Genomic DNA, 21,545 nt, shown 5'->3' with positions numbered 1-21,545 from the left:
CAGAGTTAAACGTGAGGTTGTTGCTTTTTTTGATCAGCCTCTCCAATTTCATGGTATATGGTTCAAGCTTCTACCCTTACCTGCCTTACCTACCAGTAAGACAAGTAAGAGTCTATTATTATACAGGTGTCTATAACTACAAACTCCATGACAGATGAAAAAAGGTGCTTTCTTCCACTAATCTTTGCTTTTGGGACAGATGTTGTTCCTTACAACTGTTTTAAGTAATTACTGGTTATTTACACAATCTGGAAAACCTAAAAACTCCGTTTTCCTATGACTTGGAACAACTCAGACCCACTAAATAAATAAGGTTTTGTTTCGGTAGATTTTTTTTTTTTTACATTAGCAGCACACATGTGTGTGCAGAAAGCAGATCACATACAGGAATAGCCAAGTAACTGTAAATACAAGAGATCTGGCCAATGGCTACAGTGGAGAGGAATAGAGTTTAAGATTATACAACATCCAGGACAAGATTTTTTAATCCAGTTTATTAAATATTGCTTTTTGGGGACATGTTTACAACAAGCCCAAATAAATTGTTTAAGGATTCAAAGCAGTCTTATTAAAATACAGCTTCAATATAAAGTTTGTCACAGTTTTACAGTATTCAAAAATGACAGACCTGCCTTAAAAAAAGACTATTACACCAAAACATAAGAAAAACAGAAAAACAAACAAGTTTGGCATTTTCATAATCTTTATAGTATAAAACAGAATATTAAATCTATTACCAGCAAGCGGATACTTCAATCTATTACCTAGTCTGAAGTGTATCCCGTTAAAACACACTATACAACAGCACTATACAAAAGTCGTGGTGATACTCATTTGATGAAAGTGCATCCCTGAAAGTTTGCCAGTTAGCTCTTTAGGAGGCAAAAAAAAAAAAAAAAAAAAGGAAAATTAAAACGTCCTCTTTTAACCGAAGGCTTTATTAGTTTTTTTTTGGGTTTGGTTTTTTTTTTTGTTTGTGTTTTTTTTTTTTTTTTTTTTTTTTTTTTCTCGGTTTTGTCTCACTTTCAGCCTTCTTTTAAAAGTGTCTACGGACGCCCACCAGGGGGCAGCGTAAGATTAACCATCAAATCACGAACGGCCGCAAATATTGTGCATTCACCTGGAACAGGGAAAAGAGACAGGTTAGCGTCCCCCCGCGCACAAACCGCGCTCCAACCACCTCCCGAGGCTGCGCGACACCGGCTCGGGGCTCCCAGCGCCCGGTACGGGGCTCCCAGCACCCGGTACGGGCAGCGCTGGAGGAGACGTGGCGACTGCGACTCGCAAATCCCAGCCGCCTCCGAGGATGTCGGGATTTGTAATGATTTTAAATGGAAGTAGCTCTGGCTTTCCCAGCAGGGTAGCTCTTGTTGGTCATGAAATTGCAAGCAGCTCTTAACTATTAGGTGATTTTGAAGGTCAGATTGAATCTACGCTAGAATTTATCGTACATGGCACTGCAATCGCAGTTTTTCTGTACGTTACTAATCAAAAGCACTACATTTTATAAAGAAACCCGCCCCCAACTTTTTTGAGTTCTATTTGTATTGATTAAGAGCAGAAACAAAACATTTCGGAAGACTCAAGTCAAACAGCTGGAAGATTTTTTCTGTCCTAAGCCTAGTTTTGGAAACATTTCTAATTCCAAGACTGGGCAGAAGTCAGAAATCTGTTTCTTTCAACCAAATTGCTCTGGCTCTACCCTTGACACCTAAACTGCAAAATAAAACACTGAAACTGAAGTTCGTTTGCTCTAACGGCTGAGATATAGTACAGAGAGAAAAAAACAGCCATAGCTGTCCCAAGTTTAGAATACCAGCATTTTTTGACAAACACACACACACACACACACACTCTGAAATATTTTTTAAAAGTTAAAACCAATAGAATCAAAAGGGTTTAATCAGAACAAAGGGTGAAGTATTAGGCAGCTGTGACTTTCATCTACTGTTTCCTGGTAAAAGAATACAATTAATAGCCACTATTGTACCCTGGTTACCGTGGGCTGAATTTTCCCTGCATATTTCAATAAACATCAATTAGAAGGTGTTGAATTTTGTTGCTGAAGGAGCAACAGTATAAGCAAAGAAGAGCAGAGCCTGTTAGGATGCATTAACCCTAACTGCCAAACTAAGGATTCCCAAGATTATTTGGGCAATTCATTATCATAACAAAGCTACAAATCTGGGCTAAATCCCATCCACTGCATTATTGAAATGCTTAGTCGTGAAGTACTTTAAGAAATATCACAAGTCCCTTGAGCTCCTCTCTAAGGGTCAACCTCCAGCATTTGTAGGGACTTCCATTTCCTTACCAGATTGATGTCCACTACATAGTGCAGGTTGTAGATTTACAGCTTGAGTTTAACCCTATTACTCCAGGGCATTGATTCCATTTCAGTTCATAAAATTATTTCCCCAAAATATTTTTTCCCCCCATGGAGGCATAGGTAAAGTGGTCTCAGAAAGACAGTATATTCACAATGAGTCAACATCTTACTGTTAAACACAGCAGAACGTGTTTGCCCACAGATCTGAAAAGAAAACTCTTCCAAAAGAACTTACTTTTCAGGCACTACCATTTTATTAAGAGGAAAATTAAGCTGAATACAAAATACTTTCTCACAAAGAGAGAAAGGTAAAAAAGATACAGCCAAAACGAGGCAACACTGATTACGGGTTACAACGAAAGTGCCAGCAATATCATACGTGCATGATGGGAAGCCCTGGTCCTTTCTGACTGAAACAGTGAAAAACTCACTTAACCAAGCAAATTGCAGTTAGTGCAGCAGAAGAGCTAACACAGGTAGGAAAATCCTGGGTACAGCATGATAGCATCAGAAAAGAAAGGATATGCACCTGCGATCTCTCATGTACTGCTGTTGTACAAGTTGTCGCCCAACTACCTACTTCCATCTGTTGGCTCTCCTATCACCCTTCAATGGCAAAGAAGGTAGTTTGTTCTCTTTCTTCAGCTATAACTACTAAAGTTCTGACAGTAAGAACACAGGAAATTGCATTTCAAGTGTCTGCAGGGAAGATCCTACTTTGGCTCAGTGATGGTGGTGGAAATAAACAAATCCATACAGACTAATTTCTTTCTTTTAGAAGTCAGAAGAAAGGCTACTAGAAAATGTCCTCTGCTCAGCTAGGTACATTCTTCTTTGCCTGGATAAAGTCCTGCTTGGGGCCACAAGCTCTTTTTGTAAGCGTTTTTTCCCCTGCCTATACTCTGCTCCCTGTATTGCATTCCCAAACTACTTCAAAACTTCTGTAATAAAAATTGTCTATCCTGATCTATCTATCTAATGATCATGAGAAGACATCTCACCTGGGATACTCAAGAGCAGTTTTGGCTATCACTCCTTACGCTGCAGTATTTTGTGGAGGGTTTACCTTAAAACACAACTTAGTGCAGTAACAAAGAGGAAAACAAGTATCTACCCTTCCCCACACTAGGGGAACTCAGTAGGGAAGCGCCTTCCAAGAGAAACACCTGTGGTTAATATACCTTGAAATAGAAGTCCTGTATACACAACAGTTCTGTACCACATACAGAACTCTTAGGTAATCCCACACGTCCTCAAGGCTATTCTCCTCTCTCCTATCTACCTACACCATTACTATATGTTAAACAGAAAATGCATGTTAATTTGTATCTCATCACAATTTCCAGAAATGTATGCATATCCACACCAATTTAAGATAAACATCGCTCATGTTCCAGCCACTGAAATAAACCATCAAGCATAGTTAAATTTACCACATAACAACGAGATGAGTAATCATACAGAATAGAAGTAGAATTCAACCTCTGGATTCAAAAGTTCAATCTGTTCACTGGGTTACTGGAAAAAAGGTTTTGTTCTTCAGCATGTAACTATAGCAGAACTGAAAGTTACTGTTCTCATGAGCCATCTGTGTATTAGGACCCCAAACCACTGCTTACAGACAACATGCTGCCCAAAGAACCTGCTACTGTTCAATTTCAGGTAATGAAATAAAAAAATTAAAAAAAAGGGCATGACAAACAAGAGGGAAAGCAAAGCACAACATCGCTCACAGGGCACTACCTACGGAGCCACTGAACATTCAGAACAGCCTATTTAGCTCAAACACTTCACAGCACATTTGGTGGACGTAACTGTATGCACCTCTGTTAGTGTACACACTGACAAAGGAGCATACAATCACTCCAATTACTTTTTAATCATTCACAGCACTTGGACAAGTTCTGATAACTATTTCAACATCCCTTTATATTCTACTGTTGAGCTCAACAACTTCATAATTAACCATGAAAACTGACACTTGACCATAGCATATTTCTTATGACTCACTCTGGGCCAATTTGTTAAAAAGCATGACTCCTACTCACAGCAAGAGCTGGGCCAACAAGAGGTGCATTCTACCACTTGGGCAGAACAGCAAAATCCAGCCTGAATCACCAGTGTAACCTTCTGCTGTGCTGCCAATACTTACTAGTAAGTTACATATTGCCTGTCACATCAGGAGTTTGTAATCACTAAAGTAGTATTATAGAAACCAAGAAGAACTCAGACTTAAGAGAGGTTTAGTTTTACACTGGAGATTTGTCACAGATGTCTGGGTGAAGAGAATATATCTACTGGACATGTACAGTACCTGGTCGCGGTGAATTCAGTTCAGCAAACCTCTTTAGAATATTGCTAACCATCATTGGAGCAGCAACAGAAGAGTTCTGCTGCCTGGGAATGTCAGCCTGTTGCGTTGTACCCGAAGCCATATCATAAATAATTGGGACTATAATACTAACAGCTTCCTGTGGGACTGTTGTTTTCTGTGTTAGCTGGAGCTGCAGGAAAATACAGAAGTGTGGTAAACTGAACGGCCATGTACTTCAGCATAAATTCTAATACAGTTAAAACATTCCAGGCCATAGATAGCATCCACTTCCACCCCCTCAGTTTTCAGACATCAATTCTGTAACAGTGAAGTTATCAATCAGGTGTAGGTGTAGACTATTTTCTTTTCAAAGGCACCTTACAGTGAGCATTGATTACTGATGCTAACATAGATTTGTTCTAAACATCTCATTCCTGCTGTCCTTTTCCAGCACCACTAATGCATATATCACTTAATCTAGGTGGTTAGGGCCGCAAAGAACAAAACCCTCAGAAGCTAAGCATTCCAAGATACCTGCAGCCCAGAGGGAACTGAACTTTATGTACTTCAATATCTCTCCAAGGATACAAAACATGAAGAATTGCTGTGCTTTCATAGGAGGAAGAATAGAAATACTAACTGAACTCCTTACAAGAGGTGCACACAAATCTAGGCTTCCAAATGGTGTAACATTTTTAGCTATTACAGTTGTCAGATATAGCATGCTTGTGTTTTGCTACTAACCTGTGATGATTCCAAAGACATGCAGCCCACAAAATTTTAAAACAGATAGCTCTACTTACAAAAAACAACATTTTGGATTTCAGCACAACAGCAGGTGTTCCTGGAGGTGCAATTGGCGGTGCACTGGGAGGAATTGTTAAACAAAACTGCACATTCCATTTCAGCTGACTTGCCTGATCAGGGAACTGTTTAGAAAGAGCAGCACAGAGAAAGAACAGCAAAAGGTCTCACATCAGCGACATACATGGCTACGAACTAGGGAAACATTAGGAAATAAGTGCCCCTCTAGCTAAACTTGCAGATGTTGCCAGGTTTAGTGTAAGCCAGAACAGTTCTGAAAGAATTGAGCGTAGGGTGAACAAGAATACAATCAGAAAGATTCCAGCCAGCCTATGCACATGTCTATTGTGCAGTAACATGCCTGCAGTTTCTCAAGATCATCACTCTAAAGGAGAAATTTTAGGAGCTTCCAGGATAGCCAGTAGTAAAATGAAAACTTCTTTATTAGTACTAAAACCCATATATATAAATTTAGAGTAGTTATGTCTAATGAGTAATAAGTCTTTACAGATAAAGATACAGCATCTTTTTCATTTTTTAAATATAACCTCCAAAGTTGGGTGAACCAAATAAAACAGTTAACTTACCAGCTCAAGTTTCATGATGTGTACGCAGTCCCTGAGGATATGTGTTGGAGCCCCTAGTAATTTCGTGAAGGCTATTAGGGTGTTCGCTTTAAAAGGTGGTCCTGCAACCTAAAGACAGACACTATTTAGTACTGCCTATTTAGATAACAGCTATATAATTTAGTACAGTAACCACCATGCACAGCTGTTAATTTTGTATTTTGCAGTCCTTACACATACCAATGAAAGTCAGCAGCATCATTAAGTTAAATCACCAGAGATTAAAAGCAATGCACAAAAATGTAAACATTATGATTTGAGTACATACCCTTGTTTCAAAAAACTTCTCCAAAACTTGTAACTCCTCTGATTTCCACTGTCCTGTATTTTCAGGTGTTACTTTCAGTTGCAAAGTCTGGTTGGTTTTGGGATTGAGAGCAACCCTACACTTCAGTGCCTCCGTCTTAAACATAATTACACCTGGTTCATTGGAGTTTATTAACTGTAGCTGCATGAAAAGTAGTATCACATTTGATCAGTTGTTCGTTAAGTAGCATGAGCACAGACACAGATTCACTCCCAAAACTCTAGTGAACAACCTGTCCTTCTTCCAGACAGAAACATGTGATATTTGTATATACAGGTAAAATTATTTGAGAATGAAGCTTATGCAAGATTTGGCTTCTTTCACTGAATCAATGCCAAAGTGAAGAGGGACACAATGTCTGTCCCAAACTCTAAAGCGATATTCATGACTGAGTAGTTCAGTTATTGCCAACTAGTAACTAATTTATTGGGCAATCCTGCCAAGTCATGCCATGCATAGTAACCCTGTAGCTGTTCTGATTAACTCCCAACAGACATGCTGCCCTCAGAAGCCATGGCATCTGAAAATCTGGTCAGTCTTTGCTATTGTATGTTATCAAATTCCACCTGACCAAACAGGCTTTCCACTTCTAATTTGTGCGGAAAAGAACACTTGACACTTTAGATGGCAAGATTCAGAAGTACAGCACAAGTCCACCAGCAAATACTGTATCTGAACTGTTTCAGTCTGTGACTGATTTGAAAGACATGGAGTACAGAAGCACGAAATAGAAGAGTTGTAAAGTCATACTCACAGGTCAGTACTAAAACAATCTAAACCTTACCGTTTCCTGTTGTATGATCCTCTGAAGATGCCTCCTCATAATAACTGATCCAAGGAATCGCTCAAGAGGGGAGCAAAGATAGCTGCCAGCTAGTCCTGGCACAAGCCCAGGGGTAGGAGAGGGCAACAACAGAATATTCAAGGCACTGTGGGTGAGGATTGTAGGTATGGATGCAGCCCAAGAGCGCTGAGGTAGTTTACGAGGTGGAGGCATGCTAGTCGGCATTGCTTGGGAACCTATTGATATGGAAAAAGTACTTGCATTAAGGGAGGATTTAAGTTGCAAGGCCAGATGTGTGTTCACTTTATTTGTTGTCACTAAACAACCAATAAGTCCTCTAGGCCAAAGCTTAGTCCTCCTTATTTAAGAATTTGGCTGCCTAGTGATAGCCAACAGACAGACAAAGTCACAGAATTAAGAGTTTTGACATTTCACCCATGCAAAGAGTCTCAGTAACATTAAAATCGTACTCTCTTTTCCTCTTCCTGCAGCATGCCAGCAGATAGCAGGTTCGTACAACAAACTCCATGAGATGTAAAGATAGCTAAATCAGTCGTGCAAAAGCAGCGTTACAACTCTGATGTGAAAAGTTAGTATTTGCGTAGGCAAATATGCCTATCATTGCTTTCATTCTAAAGAGTTTTCTCTCTGTCATGGAGCTTAATAGTTTAAGGCTAATTTCTACAGTGCCACAAGAGGTATCAATCCTGCTGAAGTTTATGTTGTATGATTTAACTAGCTTTCCAATTTGTTATAGAAGATCTGAACTAGGACAGAATAAAGGCTTCATTTCCTTAGATATTTTACTGCACAAGGGCAGTAAGAACTGTTACACTGACACACAAAACTATCAAAAAGAACAGAACTAGAAAGGTTAAACACGAGTGTTTCACAGTCATAACACCGATAAAGAAGCCTACTTGTTCCAGCTCGTGGGGAATGAGAGGCATCTGGGACAGGTGAATGAAGGGAAGGGTTGGCTGGTGACATTCCAGGCATCCGTGCTGCTGGTGATGGACCAGAGACCTGGGGAGATCCTGGCCAGTTCCCTGCACGCTGACTGGGTGACATCATGGTGTATGGTGAGCTTGGGTCTATGGTACCTACAGATGTTACAAGACCGTTATTTTTTTAAAAGGTACAAGGCTTTCTAATCTAGAAATCTAAAAAAGGCTTATCAAAACCTTTAAAGCATGGAAGTGCCTGCAAGCTTTTAGACAACATTTTACATAAAAAATTACACATAAAAAACATAGGGTGTGTGTGTAAAATCAAGATACAGATTCAGGGGTTTTCTGGTTGTATTTTTTAAAAGTAAAATTGAAGATTAAGGCAAATTGGCACATTCAACACATAACTTGTTCTAAACTAAAAGGAACATATGCCTATGGACTTGGACTTCTGCTGCTCCTTAGCAAATGGAAGCCTCAGCTAGACTGCTCCTTATCTATTCAGTATCTTGCAGTTACCTCTGCAAAAGTATATTTGCTTTTGTACTCTGCTACAAAGACCAATCAGAACAAGCTTCTTAAAACAGTCTGTTGTATATCTATCTCACTTTGCTCAGCCTGATAGCTAAATTGGTATGCTAAAATTACAATCTCATTTGTTCATTTATTGTGATCAATGGAATGGTTTCCAATGCACTGTGATTACAACAAAATTGTTTTGGCAGCTTTCCAGAAAAACTTAATAAAGGAAAGCACCAAAAGGCACGTTGTTTGCATATAGGTATGTCAAACCAGCAAGACTTTGACAATGTTTTCAAATTGCAAGTATTTGAATTTCTAACCTGTTCCAGTTATTTTTCCAGGAAGCATAAGCAGTGAAAATATATTAACTAATCTAACAAGAGACAAGGCTCACTAAAAGCTGCAGCCATTGTTCTGCTACAAGACCACAAGGAATTTCCCCACATTAGTAAGCAGAAAAGAGTGATTGGTAGTCAGGTTTTAAAAGGTTAGGAACATCTCAACGTGCCATGCAGCTACTTTTGACTCCTGTTAAGTTACACCACATGTATGAAAAACAGTGACTTAAGCCAATTACAACATATGAAATTTTCTCAATTAACTTAGGTCTGCTCCAGAAGACTTAATTTAAAGAAGCAGATTCAATATGCCCTCCCTGTCACTATACATACACCTGCCAGTAAAGAACTCACCATGTGGGCTGGCAAAGCTAGCTGTTTGTCCCATTGTGATTCCAAGAGAGGAAGGTGAAGGAGTTGGACCAAAGGATGCTGGTGATGGTGCTCTTAAAGCTCCACTAGGTGAGCTTGCAGCATGCAAATTTCCTAATCAAAGACATCATGTCATGTCACTCAACATACACATTTCCCATTTTTCTGTTAATTTTTTTTCTATCAGCTATCTCCTTTTTAGGGACGCAGCAAGCAAATGAGAATTTGGTTTTGCACTCAAAGGCTTTATTTTGTACACACATGAGCATTGTATTTTCCAGATTGATTCACTACACAAAGGAAAATTTCCAAGATATTTGGCTTGAAGAATGGCATTTCCCCCCGATCAGCACTTCCCCAGATTTAAATATTTTCAGCTGTTGTACTATAACAGCTGGGAGCCAAAAGCAGGGCTTTGGTGATGAAAAGCTTTTCTGAAGAAGCAGGTATAGAAAATTAACAGGTTTTGACCTGAGCAAGCTGCAAGCCATAAAAGTTCCAAACATTACACAGCTAAAGATGGCAATTTCACTGAATGTTGGGGGTTTTTTGTTTGGTTTTCTTTTTTTTTTTTTTAAAGTTTCCAAAATGTACTTTCTAGAACATGCATGGCAGGATTTTGCTTTGCTATTTTTCCCCACTATAAGTCGCATTCTTTTGGCTAACTTGGAGCTAAACACAGCTCAAATAGTAGAAAAAGCAGGCATGCACAAAGGCACATTTCCAGCACATGATCAGCATACAAACTCTCAGCCATCTTACCTGGTGACTGCGTGTGCATCATAGATGGAGATGGCGTCACTGTGTTGTGATAGGAGGTGGGCGGTGAAGTGAGAGGATATGCTCCCGATGCTCCTGCCTGTTTTGCAAACGGCTGAAATTGTCAACACAGGACAACGAGAATTTTTGATCATTTTGTACTAAAACTAAAGTTAAGTATGTGCAGGAGAATACTAGTGACAGTTTGGTCTCCACCTATGAAATCTTATAGGCCCATCAATGTAGTAGTTTGAGTCTCTGTATCACCTTGTTCAGTGCTCACTGTTTTTTCCACAGTGACTTCTTGCAGTTTCTCCTCAAGACACAGTATCTCTGCACTTCATTCGGTTTTATCTGCCACCCTGTAACAGCAAAGCCTCTTGACTACCCCTCCCACCTTTTATCTTAAACAGTCATTTTCCCTCCCTCAGCCCTTCGCTTCCAAGGCAGCAAGTCTCATGTGACCTTCCAAAGCTGCTGTTCATACACCATGGACTGTTTACACTGGAATAAGAAATGGCAAAATAAATTAATACATTTTGCCCCAAGGGGAATTCCACAGCAGAGCAGTTTTATAGTCTGCCCTTCCATTTTTTACTGCTAATCCTTTTAGAACATTAAGTCTTTAGAAATCTACAGCTGTGGAAGACAATAAACATTTCTTATTTTGCCTGGAGGGTACCTGTTGTTGTGGTTGCTGTGGTGGCTGCTGGGGTTGAAGCTGTGACATCAAAGAATCCATCATGTCTCCTCCAATAGGAGAAGGTGGGTTATCGTCTTCATTTACAGATCGTCTTCGTGCATCCTGATTGCTGTCAACAAACATGTTCAGGAATGTCTGTGGAAAAATCAGTTTTGTTAGCAATTTCCCTGTTTAAATTTTATTACATAAATAAGCACAGTATTTGCTGAGCTTTTATGCCATCTTTATCAGCTACAGGATGTAAGAAACAGGCAGGTCTCTAGAACTAACTACTAGCAGGCATTCATTATATAAAGTACAAATAGTTTGCAAAATGTATCAATTCATAAACAGATCTTCTCAGTGGATATGTAAGCTTTATTCCCCTTTCCTTTTAAAAAAGAAAGGGTCTTGTGTTGCCACCAAACATTTACACCTTTGCTCATTAACATGAAATATCTTTAATTAATCGAAATAACATTTTTCTTTTTTCCTTAAAAATAAGGAAAAGCCTCACAAAGCTCTTCACATCAGATTCATACTTCAAGTTAGAAGCTATTTACAACATGCCAGAAAACACAAAAATGGTCACCTTTAATCCAGGCGCAGGGTAAAAGCCTTCAACTATTTTGCTGTTGTCAAAGAGACTGTACGCCCCATCACGTATCGCTACAACACCGCGACTCCGGCAGTAGATGTCAATACAGTACATATTCCTAAAAGCCAGCCTGATATGCGTGGGTGACTGTGGCAGAATTGAGAAACACTGATAGGCAGTGTTGGTGCGTTGAGTCAGACCCAGCATGGGCACAGTTGGAAGTTTGTTGATGGCATTTAATGGAGCCTGAGTGTCAAACAAAACCTGAGAGAGAACAGATGTTGAGAGATCAGGTAGCTTACCTCTAAGTAAAGGTCAGAGAAAATGGGGCATAGCAGGGACACAATCTTCCCCAAGTTACCTTCTGCCAATGAGATCCATAAACCATCATAACACACACATGCAATTTCGAAGAGAACAGTTTAAGCAGAACTCAGCTCTTAATTATCTTGCATTTTGCTTGACAGAAGCTTTTAAAATGTTACCTGTAACAACTGTACTACGTTTGGCGTTTTATTAAACATCTCCTGGAGCTGGTGCAGAATTGTGTTGTGACAGTTACTGCAACCTGAGTTTGGACCAACAGTTCCCAGTGAAATGTGAAACTTCTGGAGTATGGAATTCCACTGAATGCTGATCTGCAATGTCAAGAACATAAAATGGTCTTGGAAACTAGAACAACTACAAGATTATAACAAGAAAGATGGTCTGCTTTAAGTTTTTTCCCCCTTTTTTCATCAAACCTCACAGATTCCTAACTCACCTCCCTCAAAAGCTGCTGAGGGGCAGGGGGGGTGCACTGCTTTAACATCCATTTGTTAGCTGGATTGTTGGCAATCACAAAACTGGGGAAATATTTTAGCAAGTCAACCAAAAAGAAAAAAAAGCCTTTTCTGCCAAAGGTGAGACAGAAAAAATTGAACTTGAGAGATTCATGCTTCAGAGAACTGATTAATGACTTGCTGGAGGTAGACGGGTTTTCTTAGTCATATCACACAAAAATGAGAACTGGACATGCTAACATGTAAGGAAGTGACATGCTAATTCTACACTGCTACTCTTGCTACTTATTAACTGTCCCAATAAAATGCACACAGAAATGCTCCTAAAAGTTCAGCTTAGAATCTGAAACCAAAAGCCTTCCAGGAAGCCAATTTCAAGTGTACCAGCTACTCTGCATCAGTCGCACACAAAAAAATATTCTTAGTCTGTAATAAATGTGTGCTTACTTCCGCCTCTACCTTGCATTTAAGGTAACAGTGTAAGTACTCAAACTGAAGAGTAAACTAGAATTCTGAACAAGGGAACAGCACTGCTACAAAGTCACTAAGGACCCCCTCATTTGAAAGCACAGCACTACATGTAAAATTGTTAGAGCCGCTTCTCCTCAGGCAGAATGACACATTCAGCTTACATATACCCATATATCCCACTACAGCAGCGACCAGTAGCAACACTTACCGTAAGCCTGTCAGAAAAAGACTGCGACACCAGCTTTCATCAGTCAGGAGCACACAACTGTCCCTCCCACAATTTAAAGCATCTTATACAAATTCCGAACATCTGGTAACCTAACAAGTTAGCAATCTAGCACCCTCTATTTCTGTCTTTTCTACATTCACCAATACTAATTCAGTGTAATGTAATACCAAGAAATATTTTGTTGCACAATTCTGAGAACTCTAACCCTCCCATTCTGTTTCCAAACACACATTTAAGTGCACTTAGGAATTACTTACTGAGCTCCCCTTGGTAGTTCCATAACAAAGGATTAATTTTCGGTAATTGTAGATACGAACTTCTGAAAAAACGTTTAAGTGGTTGGGTATGTCTTTGAAGAGAGGAGGGAAATAAGTTAGTGAGAAGTCTATCATTATCTGTAAGCACACCATTTTAATGAAAAGGAGGTGATTTCTGTACCTGGTAAGGATCGTGCAAACTCCAGGACACATTCATACAGCCGAGCGATACTGTTCCAGTCATTAAGGAACATCTCAACAACTTTACGACCTCCAACTGGTTCAGATAACTGGTTTTCATACGTCAGGTAAACATGACGGGTTGGTCCTGCAGTGTTAGGAGGTAGTGAATACTGATTAAACTAGTGGTTCCTAAACTGTGGTTTAGAGCCAATGAGTGAACTGTAGCAAGTGACCAGGAAGCATATTTAAATAATAAAAGTGCATCAACTCAGCAGACAAAATTTTGATTCAGGTACACTGTGGTTTATCAGAAATCTTAAGAGCAGACAGTTACCAGTAATGCCAAAACATCAGAACTCCTGGAACAGACAGTGTAAACCACAAAGAAACAAAATGTACCAGTCTCCCTAAATAAAACGTACCTTGCTCCCTGGATGAAGTGCTATTAAGCGGACAGTTTGCAAACACCAGCTCAGCCACCCACGTGCGATTATTTCTACCTTGTAATCGGAAAGTGCAATCAAGAAGAGATCGATCCAGAGCCTTCTGTGTTTCCTCATTTACACCTTTACAGGGAGGAATTCTATTCATGAAAGAAAAAAAATAAATACTCTCCATTATACACTGTACTGTTCCAAACTAAAAATACTACCTTTAACTTGTCCTGAAGGACTTCCAAGTCCGGACATGAAAGAATGGACAAATCAACAGCAAAGACAGTTGGACTGCACAGCAAGATGTCTTATTCCTCTTCAAGGAATCTAGTGTTTTACAAAAGCACTCTGAGTTAAAATCAATTTTTATATGGATTCAACACCTGCAAATTATAAACTGTTAAGGGATCTGCTGAATTGCCATTATCTCCTGGTAAAGTAAGAGCACACCAATAGAAATCTTTTATGCAGAGAAACAAGCCAAAAAGATGAAAATAAGTTCCATAGCAACCTGAATTCATGAAATCAGTTTGCCTTCTAGAACAAGCTCACTCTAAACGCAACAACCTGGCAGTTATCTTAGTGCCCACTAATTTACTCATATCCCAATGTGAGAATTGAGCTCAAGGGAGAGACTAAATAAAGTTTAAGTAAAGACATGCCAAACTTTTTCAAATCCCTTGAGAGTCTATCCAAAACTTTCATGTACCACCCTTAACTTTAGCTCACAGCTTCTCAGCACTTCCCTGCTCATATGCAAAGTTAAAAAGGTAAGGGCTGACGCATTTATGGGCTGATGCCTTTATATCACTACACATTCCTGCAGCACAGAAGAAGTTACGAAGATTTTACTTTAGAAGGTGTCTTTGTGGTTTGAGAGTTTTTTTTAATGTTTTAAACTGATACAATCTGTTTTACTTCATAACACAATCCAAAGTTTAACTGGTGAGGCCTGAAGTAGGCTCCAGGAAGTGTGAAAAACTGTCTGGACTGCCAGGTAGAAAGCACTGTGGTCAACAGTTGCAGGTCCAATCAGCAGGTCAGCTGATTGTGGCTGGCATTCCTCAGGGTTAACACAGAGGCCAATGCTATTTACCAATTTCAATAACCTGCATGATGCAAAGGAAGACCAAGTTTGCAGATGACTCCAAGGACTGGGGGAGGGACTGCCTCCTACAGCCTGCTGTAGGGGAGGGAGTACAACTGGAAGACAGAGCTGCCATTCAGAGAGACCTCAGATGGCTGGAGGAATGAGTTAACAGGAGCCTCGTGAAGTTCAACAAATGCAAAGTCCTGCACTTGGGCCTAAATAACCTCAAGCAACAGCACAGAGTGGGGACTGACTGGCTGCCCAGCGGCTCTGCGGAAAAAAAACTTGGGGCCTGGGAGACAGAACAGAAGTCAGCAGCATGCCCTTGCAGCAATGACAGACTGCCACACTGGGGCTGTACAAGCCAGGCAATCAAATGACTGCTCCCCTCTAGTCACCATTTGAGACTGCTGTGCCCAGGGAGGGCATAAAAACTCTTGGAGACTGGAAAACGCAGATGACCAGCCCTGCTTTGAGCAGACGGCTGGACCAGATGACTTCCACAGGTCCCTTCCACTCTTAAATTACTGTATAATTCTCTGATGCTTCCTCTACAAGTTTTTACCATGCAATTGTCTTTTCCAGGATTCCTTGCATTCTCCTCTGCTGTATCACATACTGGTGATTGTAAACAACATATGGAGTATGTAGGCCTCTGATCTGACCTAAAATTGCAATTACATGTTCATGAATCGTCACCATTATCTTCTTTAGCCCCGCCTGAATTTAGGACCGAGGACTGCCAGACTGCTTTCAGAGCTCCCCAGTTTAGGCTAATGGAGGAAACTAATTTTAGTTGGCTCTGTGTCTACTCTTATTTTCCTCCTTCCCCAGCACTGCTTCACATAAAGAGTACAAGACACACAATAATTAAAAATATCAACATTGAATTAAAAAAAAATTCAAACAAAAAACCCAAACCAAAAAATCCCTCCCACCCTGATATTTTTAGTGTTACTCTCTGAACAATCCTTTTTTTCTCTCTCAAACATATGTACAGTAATAAAATGAAACACAGAACATATCCTCTTACTTTAATAAACGTATTGCATGGCTGAAGCCATCTCCTTCTACTTGTACTCCTTGGTGAGGAATGTCCATATTAGATAACTAGGAATAAACAAGAAAAATGTTATCCCAACCAAAAAAGTCAAGCAAAAGAACTGTAACTTTTTCAAGGCTTTTTTTTGCTCCCTAAGAGTGACAGATGTTTCACATCCTCAAGCACTGGAAAGCAAAAAACCAGTCTGTGCAATCTGGTATGAAGTTGTTTCCCAGTCCCTCCCACAAGTGCCTCTCTTACCCTCTCATTTTCCCTTTTCCCTCAACTTTTGAAGCTTTTTGCAGTGCTCTGTATTGGAGAACCAGATCTAAAAAGACTAGAGCAACCCAGTGTCACTCTAGTCACCCAGGCTCAGCTGGCAGAGGAACTCCAAAGAGAACACATGACCATAAATCTGCCAAACAGTCACATCGAGACAAGAGAATCAGGAGTAGTAGAGGGGAAGAAGAAAACAAAATATTTTTTAATACATACCTCCATACGAAGCCCTATAAATGGCATATTTGTATCACACATGGCTACAATATGAGCTAGCACTTTATTGAAGGCACACATTTCTCCTGATCGTTTCGGTTTCTTAGGCTCTATGGAACATGGATCACCAGATAACTAGAATTAAAATAAAGATAAATGTACTTATTCATTTGGAGTAAACATTTTGAAAAGATGTCAGAGAATAATTTCATCCAAGTTTTACATGAATCATATTCTGAGCACAAACTTCTGAAAGGATCTGGTCCACTTCAGGACTCAAGCAATTCAGTTAAACTAATTTTATAATCACTACCTTAAAACAGTTTTTACATATCACTAAGCCATGTCAGCCCGACACCAAGAAGTAACTCTTCCCAGCCTCTGCAAGTCTTTCAAAGACTACACCTACATGGCACAAAGCATATCAAGCAGATACCAGTGCTCTCCACATACAAGCTACTCTAGCTACCTCAGCACAGCACTCTGCCTTGGCTCTTCAGAACAGCTGAGAAGCCCTGGCATGAGCTGAAAAGACAACAGTTACAAAATAGTTTCCCAACGTCTCCCTAAGGAAGCAGTCCAGAGAACCAAGCTGCGATACAAGTAAGATGTCAGCCATACAAACTTTGAAACAACACTACTAAAGCTGGTACTGATGCTCAGAACGTGTGTTCAGCTTTCACACTCTAGCCCAATGGCTTTTGAAGCACATACCTTGCGCTTGACACCACTTTTCATTTGTTTCCCACTTTTTGTGTCTAGTACCAACTCTTCAATGTTTGGTCTGAACTGCTGTAGCAAAAGTGCAGTAGCAGGGCTGTCATCTCCTTCAGCATAGCTCACAGAGAGAAAATGGTACTTGTACTCTAGTTCTGTGGGGTTGCCAGGAACATCAAACATCTCTACAACCTATATTTAAACAGAGCAACAAATTGAGAAAGCCCTCAACTAAGAATATGTCTACATCAGCTCCTATCCTCTCCCCCTCAAAGACAAGACATTAAGCCTTTTTCAAGATATTAATACTGTGGCTAGTAAAGGAATTCAAGAAGAGAAAGACTATTACACTTTCAGGAAACATAAAGAGAACATGAAGGTTACTGAATAATAAACCTTTATGCCCCCTCTTCTCTATAAGCCTGACTGCTTAACAAACCTACTGAATGAGAGAAAGGAGGGAAAAGGGAGAGCCAAGGATTACATCAATCACTTGGTTTGTAATATTAGAGATAAGAGTACAGCAAACAAACTGTCTGGTATATCCATGACTCGGAACAAAAGATAGGAGCATTTTTCAGCTACTTACAATATAGTACTGTGGAAGGCGAGTGAGTTTGATAAACAGTTTGTGTTTAGAAAGGTTTCCCACTGGATGGCTAGCATAATTAGCTAGCTGAAGAGTTTCACTGCTCACTGTTGGCAGATGCTTTATAGACTGTTTGCAACGTTGCTGTCCAAGCCAGAACCTTGCATTGAAATAAAGGTATTAGTACTCTGATTTACATTATTCTAGTATACCACTGTTTAAAGCATTAGTGTCAAGTTAAAAGTCAGTCATATTCTAAGTCAACATCTATCATTGCTGCACAGAAAACCACATAGAAAGTTTAATGAGTTTGTATTTTCTTATTACTATCTTTACATCTTGTCTTCAGTTTAAGTTACGGACAGCTGTTAATTTAAGAAAAAAAGCCCTGAGATTATTCACTGAGAGAATACATAAGTTTTTATATGTCACAATATGAAATTGCAATATAAAAAAGAAGGATAAATGAAAAAAACATGTAGATCAGTTACTTTACAACTTGGAATCTGCCATTATTTCTTGGTATAGAAAAGAAAATCTTTGCTCATATAAGCTGGTAAGCAATACAGTAAAAAAAGTCACCCAAGCTGGACGTCACTCTGCATTGTGCTATAAACAAACTCATGCACATGAATAAGTCTGGACATGAAGAACCACATGCAAGACACCAAGTTTATTTTAATTTTTGGAATTAAACTTTGTTCTACTCCAATAGATTTTGGCTATAGTGGCAAGGACAGAAAGTCTAGCAAGGCTTGAAAGGGGCTCAGACACATGTGGCTTGATTTTTCAGTCAACTTCCACTGAAGACAGCAGTGGAAAATGTGGGAGCTCAGCATCATCATCCACCACAACACAGCACATTCGGTCTTGTAGGTAGATGTTACATATAGCTGTCCTAAAAGACATTTCATGTGACTGCCTGGCTTCCTCAAAAACTGCAGGACTACCCAAGCCATTATCTCAAGTACATTATTTATAACAAAGGGTGGTTGATTAGTTTCTCCAGGGTGCCAGTGCTTCATGCGTCATCATGCTTCTTTTAGAAGCAAAATTTCTCAAACAGAGGTCTCACCCTGCAATTAGCTCAAAGTACTGGGAATTTCCAAAACAACAGAGCAGGTGGAACTTAGTTTTCACGCAGATGCAAACTGTATTTGTATTATCCACTACAACCTCTTATGCAGCCAAATGTATCTTGTGCTTAAATATCAGGGCTTTATGGAAAGAAAATGATAGGTTTAAACCAGCAAGGGCTCAAGTGTTAGAAGATAAACAGATATTATTTAAATCATCCTAGGCCACTTCCTGGTTTTTCCCTCTGTATTATGAGAAGGGAGATTTCTCTTGCTGAGAAAGAAGCAGAGTTCAGCTGTAGAAACAAAAGCAGAATAAAGGAGATAGAAACGAACGTGAACACAAAACCAGATCCTCAGGAAGCAAATGATCTGCTACTGACTTAAAGTGAAAAGACTTCAATGCAGAGCGTGTGCATAGCAATGTGTGAGGCTACATGTACGGGTGCAGACTAAAGGAGGACTATGGAATCTACTTCAAACAAAACCAGAATTTCCTCCACCTATTTAGAGGAGATGGTAAATACTCAAGGTTGCTTAAAACAGCGAGAAGTATATCCCCTACTGCGGTAAAACAAAGCCATGCAAGCGTGATCATCCAAAATACAAATATGGTGATTCATTGTATGCAAACTAAGTGAACCATTTAAGTCACTTACTTGAGCTGCTGGAGCCAAGGAATGATACGCTTCATATCATCATTAACAGACTTCTCTATGTCATCAAGTGTCAATTGATCTGCAAGAACAATAGGTGAGTGAATGGTCTTAACATCTACTCTTCAAACAAAATTTTGGCCTTCTAATGTAAGTGTCTCATCTAATTTAAAAATCAATCAATCAATCACAGAATCATAGAACAGCTCAGGTTGGAAGGGACCTCAAAAGATCATCTGGTCCAACCTTTCATGGGAAGAGAGCCTAGATGAAATTATCTAACACCATGTCCAACTGGATCTTGAAAACCTCCAGTGATGGTGACTCCTCCACGTCCCTGGAGCAGATAAAGTGATTGATTGTTCTCACTGTAAAAAATTTCTTTCTTATATTGAGATGAAAATTCTCCTGATACAATTTATAATTGTTGCCCCTTGTCTTCTCCATGGGGCTCATTGTGAAGAGAGAGATTAAGATACATGACAAATCGTCCATAATGCTTATAAAACTACAGCAGTATGTTATTATGCAAATACTCTAAAAGAACTCACTTTCCTTTTCTTAAGTAATCTGAAACCTGAAGACGTGAACAGAAACTCAAGATGGATAAGGTCACATAACACAATTCTCAATCAAGCCTATATGAAATGGCTGCATCCATTAAGAGCCCAATCCAGGAATCATGAGTCATAAAGAATATTGCAATGATGCCTAACAATATTTAGTCTGTTGTCCTCTTAAAATATACCTAACTGAACTGTGACTCTTAAGCACAAAGGTCCACTTCTCCATTCCTCAAATTCAAATACCTAGATGATGACTCAAGCGCAGCGTGCATTTGCATTTACCCTTATTTACTTCCAGAAGTTGGCAGATTTGACAGAATCGTTCATACAAAATTTCCTCATAGTGGAGGATTCTTGCAAGATATTAAATACAACCTGGTTTTGCAACTACTTACCAACACCATACAGCATCAGCTGAAACATGCCAGAGTGGAGATCAACAAATACATGCAGGCACTCTGATCGACCACATGGTTCCAAAATTGGAATTACGAGAGTTGGAAGAGCTGTCTCAATGAATGCTAAACAAAAATTGATGTTAATAATTTTACACAAAATTCAAGCTTATCACTTAGCCCATTATAATCCAAAATCTGTTTGTTTTTATAGAAGCAATCTTCACTTGCACATTATTTCATTGTTAACATAAAGAGGGAACTGAATATAAGAATTTTTCTGTGAAGAGTGCTAGTAACAAACCAATAAGAAAAGACAGGCCAAATTTCAAGATGATGATTAATCCCAGAGTATCTTTTAACTCACCGCTTCAGAATTATAAGATCAATTAAATCCCAGTAGTTTCAACAACACTTTAAGCAAAGTCTCATCCAAAGCTAGCAAGACAGTGAAGGATTTACTTTCAATTCTGAACATGTTTTACAGTAGACAACTTTTAACCCTTTAACTCAGACTACAATGCTCTACCAGTTTCATCTATTACACTGCATTCAGAAGTATGAATATTTTACAATTATCAATGCAGAATAATTTAAAGCAGTCTTGTTAATTCTGAGTATCTCTCATTTTTTTCCTATTTTTTATTTAAATTAATAAAAACAAGAAATACCAAGAAAAAAGGAAGTGTTCCTAGGCACAAATAGAAATTAACTTGAAAAAAACTTCAGTAGAAAACACATACAATTGTCATTAACATTGTAGCTCTTAAGAATGGCTTTCAGCTCCTGGAGTTTTTGATGAGATCTTGCATGCACACTGTCTATTAGAAGTTTTTCTATTGATAGGTGGTCAATCTGTAAAAGAGGAATGTACTTGAGCAAGTCCAAATTTGATGTGTAGACTTCATACATTAGCATACTGGAACAAAGCTACTTAAGTTAATAAAATAATCACTTCAGAAAGAATTTGCTTAGGACTGTGGTTAACCAGATGAACTATTAACTTGAGTATCTGGATCACTAGAAAGTATGACAAACAAACCTAAGAGTCTGTCTGTGCAGCAGGCAGTGGGAGGGTTTTTGAGAGAGGACTAGAAGAAAATGTAAAAGAAATGAAGTTTCACAACCTATGCTGTTGCTTTGTGTGCAGACCTACTTGTTCTGGAACAAGGCTGAAC

General features: G+C 39.2%; 1 protein-coding gene across 3 annotated transcripts in view; it reads right to left on the bottom strand.

The window, feature by feature from the left end:
* Nucleotides 1–476: 476 nt before the first annotated feature.
* MED14 (mediator complex subunit 14) overlaps nucleotides 477–21,545 on the bottom strand; it is a 36,032-nt gene continuing 14,963 nt past the window's right edge. The window contains exons 10-31 of one of the 3 annotated variants that reach the window (XM_080374334.1): nucleotides 21,111–21,222; nucleotides 20,368–20,493; nucleotides 19,410–19,488; nucleotides 17,675–17,834; nucleotides 17,083–17,277; nucleotides 16,369–16,503; nucleotides 15,865–15,941; nucleotides 13,730–13,890; nucleotides 13,306–13,452; nucleotides 13,125–13,216; nucleotides 11,871–12,023; nucleotides 11,380–11,649; nucleotides 10,788–10,943; nucleotides 10,109–10,220; nucleotides 9,329–9,460; nucleotides 8,085–8,267; nucleotides 7,165–7,400; nucleotides 6,342–6,521; nucleotides 6,035–6,142; nucleotides 5,447–5,572; nucleotides 4,644–4,833; nucleotides 477–1,120 (exon numbers count right to left, since the gene is read on the bottom strand). In XM_080374334.1, coding sequence (XP_080230460.1) covers nucleotides 1,047–1,120; nucleotides 4,644–4,833; nucleotides 5,447–5,572; nucleotides 6,035–6,142; nucleotides 6,342–6,521; nucleotides 7,165–7,400; nucleotides 8,085–8,267; nucleotides 9,329–9,460; nucleotides 10,109–10,220; nucleotides 10,788–10,943; nucleotides 11,380–11,649; nucleotides 11,871–12,023; nucleotides 13,125–13,216; nucleotides 13,306–13,452; nucleotides 13,730–13,890; nucleotides 15,865–15,941; nucleotides 16,369–16,503; nucleotides 17,083–17,277; nucleotides 17,675–17,834; nucleotides 19,410–19,488; nucleotides 20,368–20,493; nucleotides 21,111–21,222 — 3,204 coding nt within the window. In that variant the 3' untranslated portion in view covers nucleotides 477–1,046. The remainder of the gene's footprint in view (nucleotides 1,121–4,643; nucleotides 4,834–5,446; nucleotides 5,573–6,034; nucleotides 6,143–6,341; nucleotides 6,522–7,164; nucleotides 7,401–8,084; nucleotides 8,268–9,328; nucleotides 9,461–10,108; nucleotides 10,221–10,787; nucleotides 10,944–11,379; nucleotides 11,650–11,870; nucleotides 12,024–13,124; nucleotides 13,217–13,305; nucleotides 13,453–13,729; nucleotides 13,891–15,864; nucleotides 15,942–16,368; nucleotides 16,504–17,082; nucleotides 17,278–17,674; nucleotides 17,835–19,409; nucleotides 19,489–20,367; nucleotides 20,494–21,110; nucleotides 21,223–21,545) is intronic. The other 2 variants (XM_080374335.1, XM_080374336.1) reach the window with 2 other exon arrangements.

The sequence above is a fragment of the Falco punctatus genome (genome assembly GCF_963210335.1).
Source record: "Falco punctatus genome assembly, chromosome: 2".
Taxonomy (NCBI): domain Eukaryota; kingdom Metazoa; phylum Chordata; class Aves; order Falconiformes; family Falconidae; genus Falco; species Falco punctatus.
Note: the sequence above shows the minus strand (reverse complement) of the source record. Positions and strands in the feature narration are given on the sequence as shown.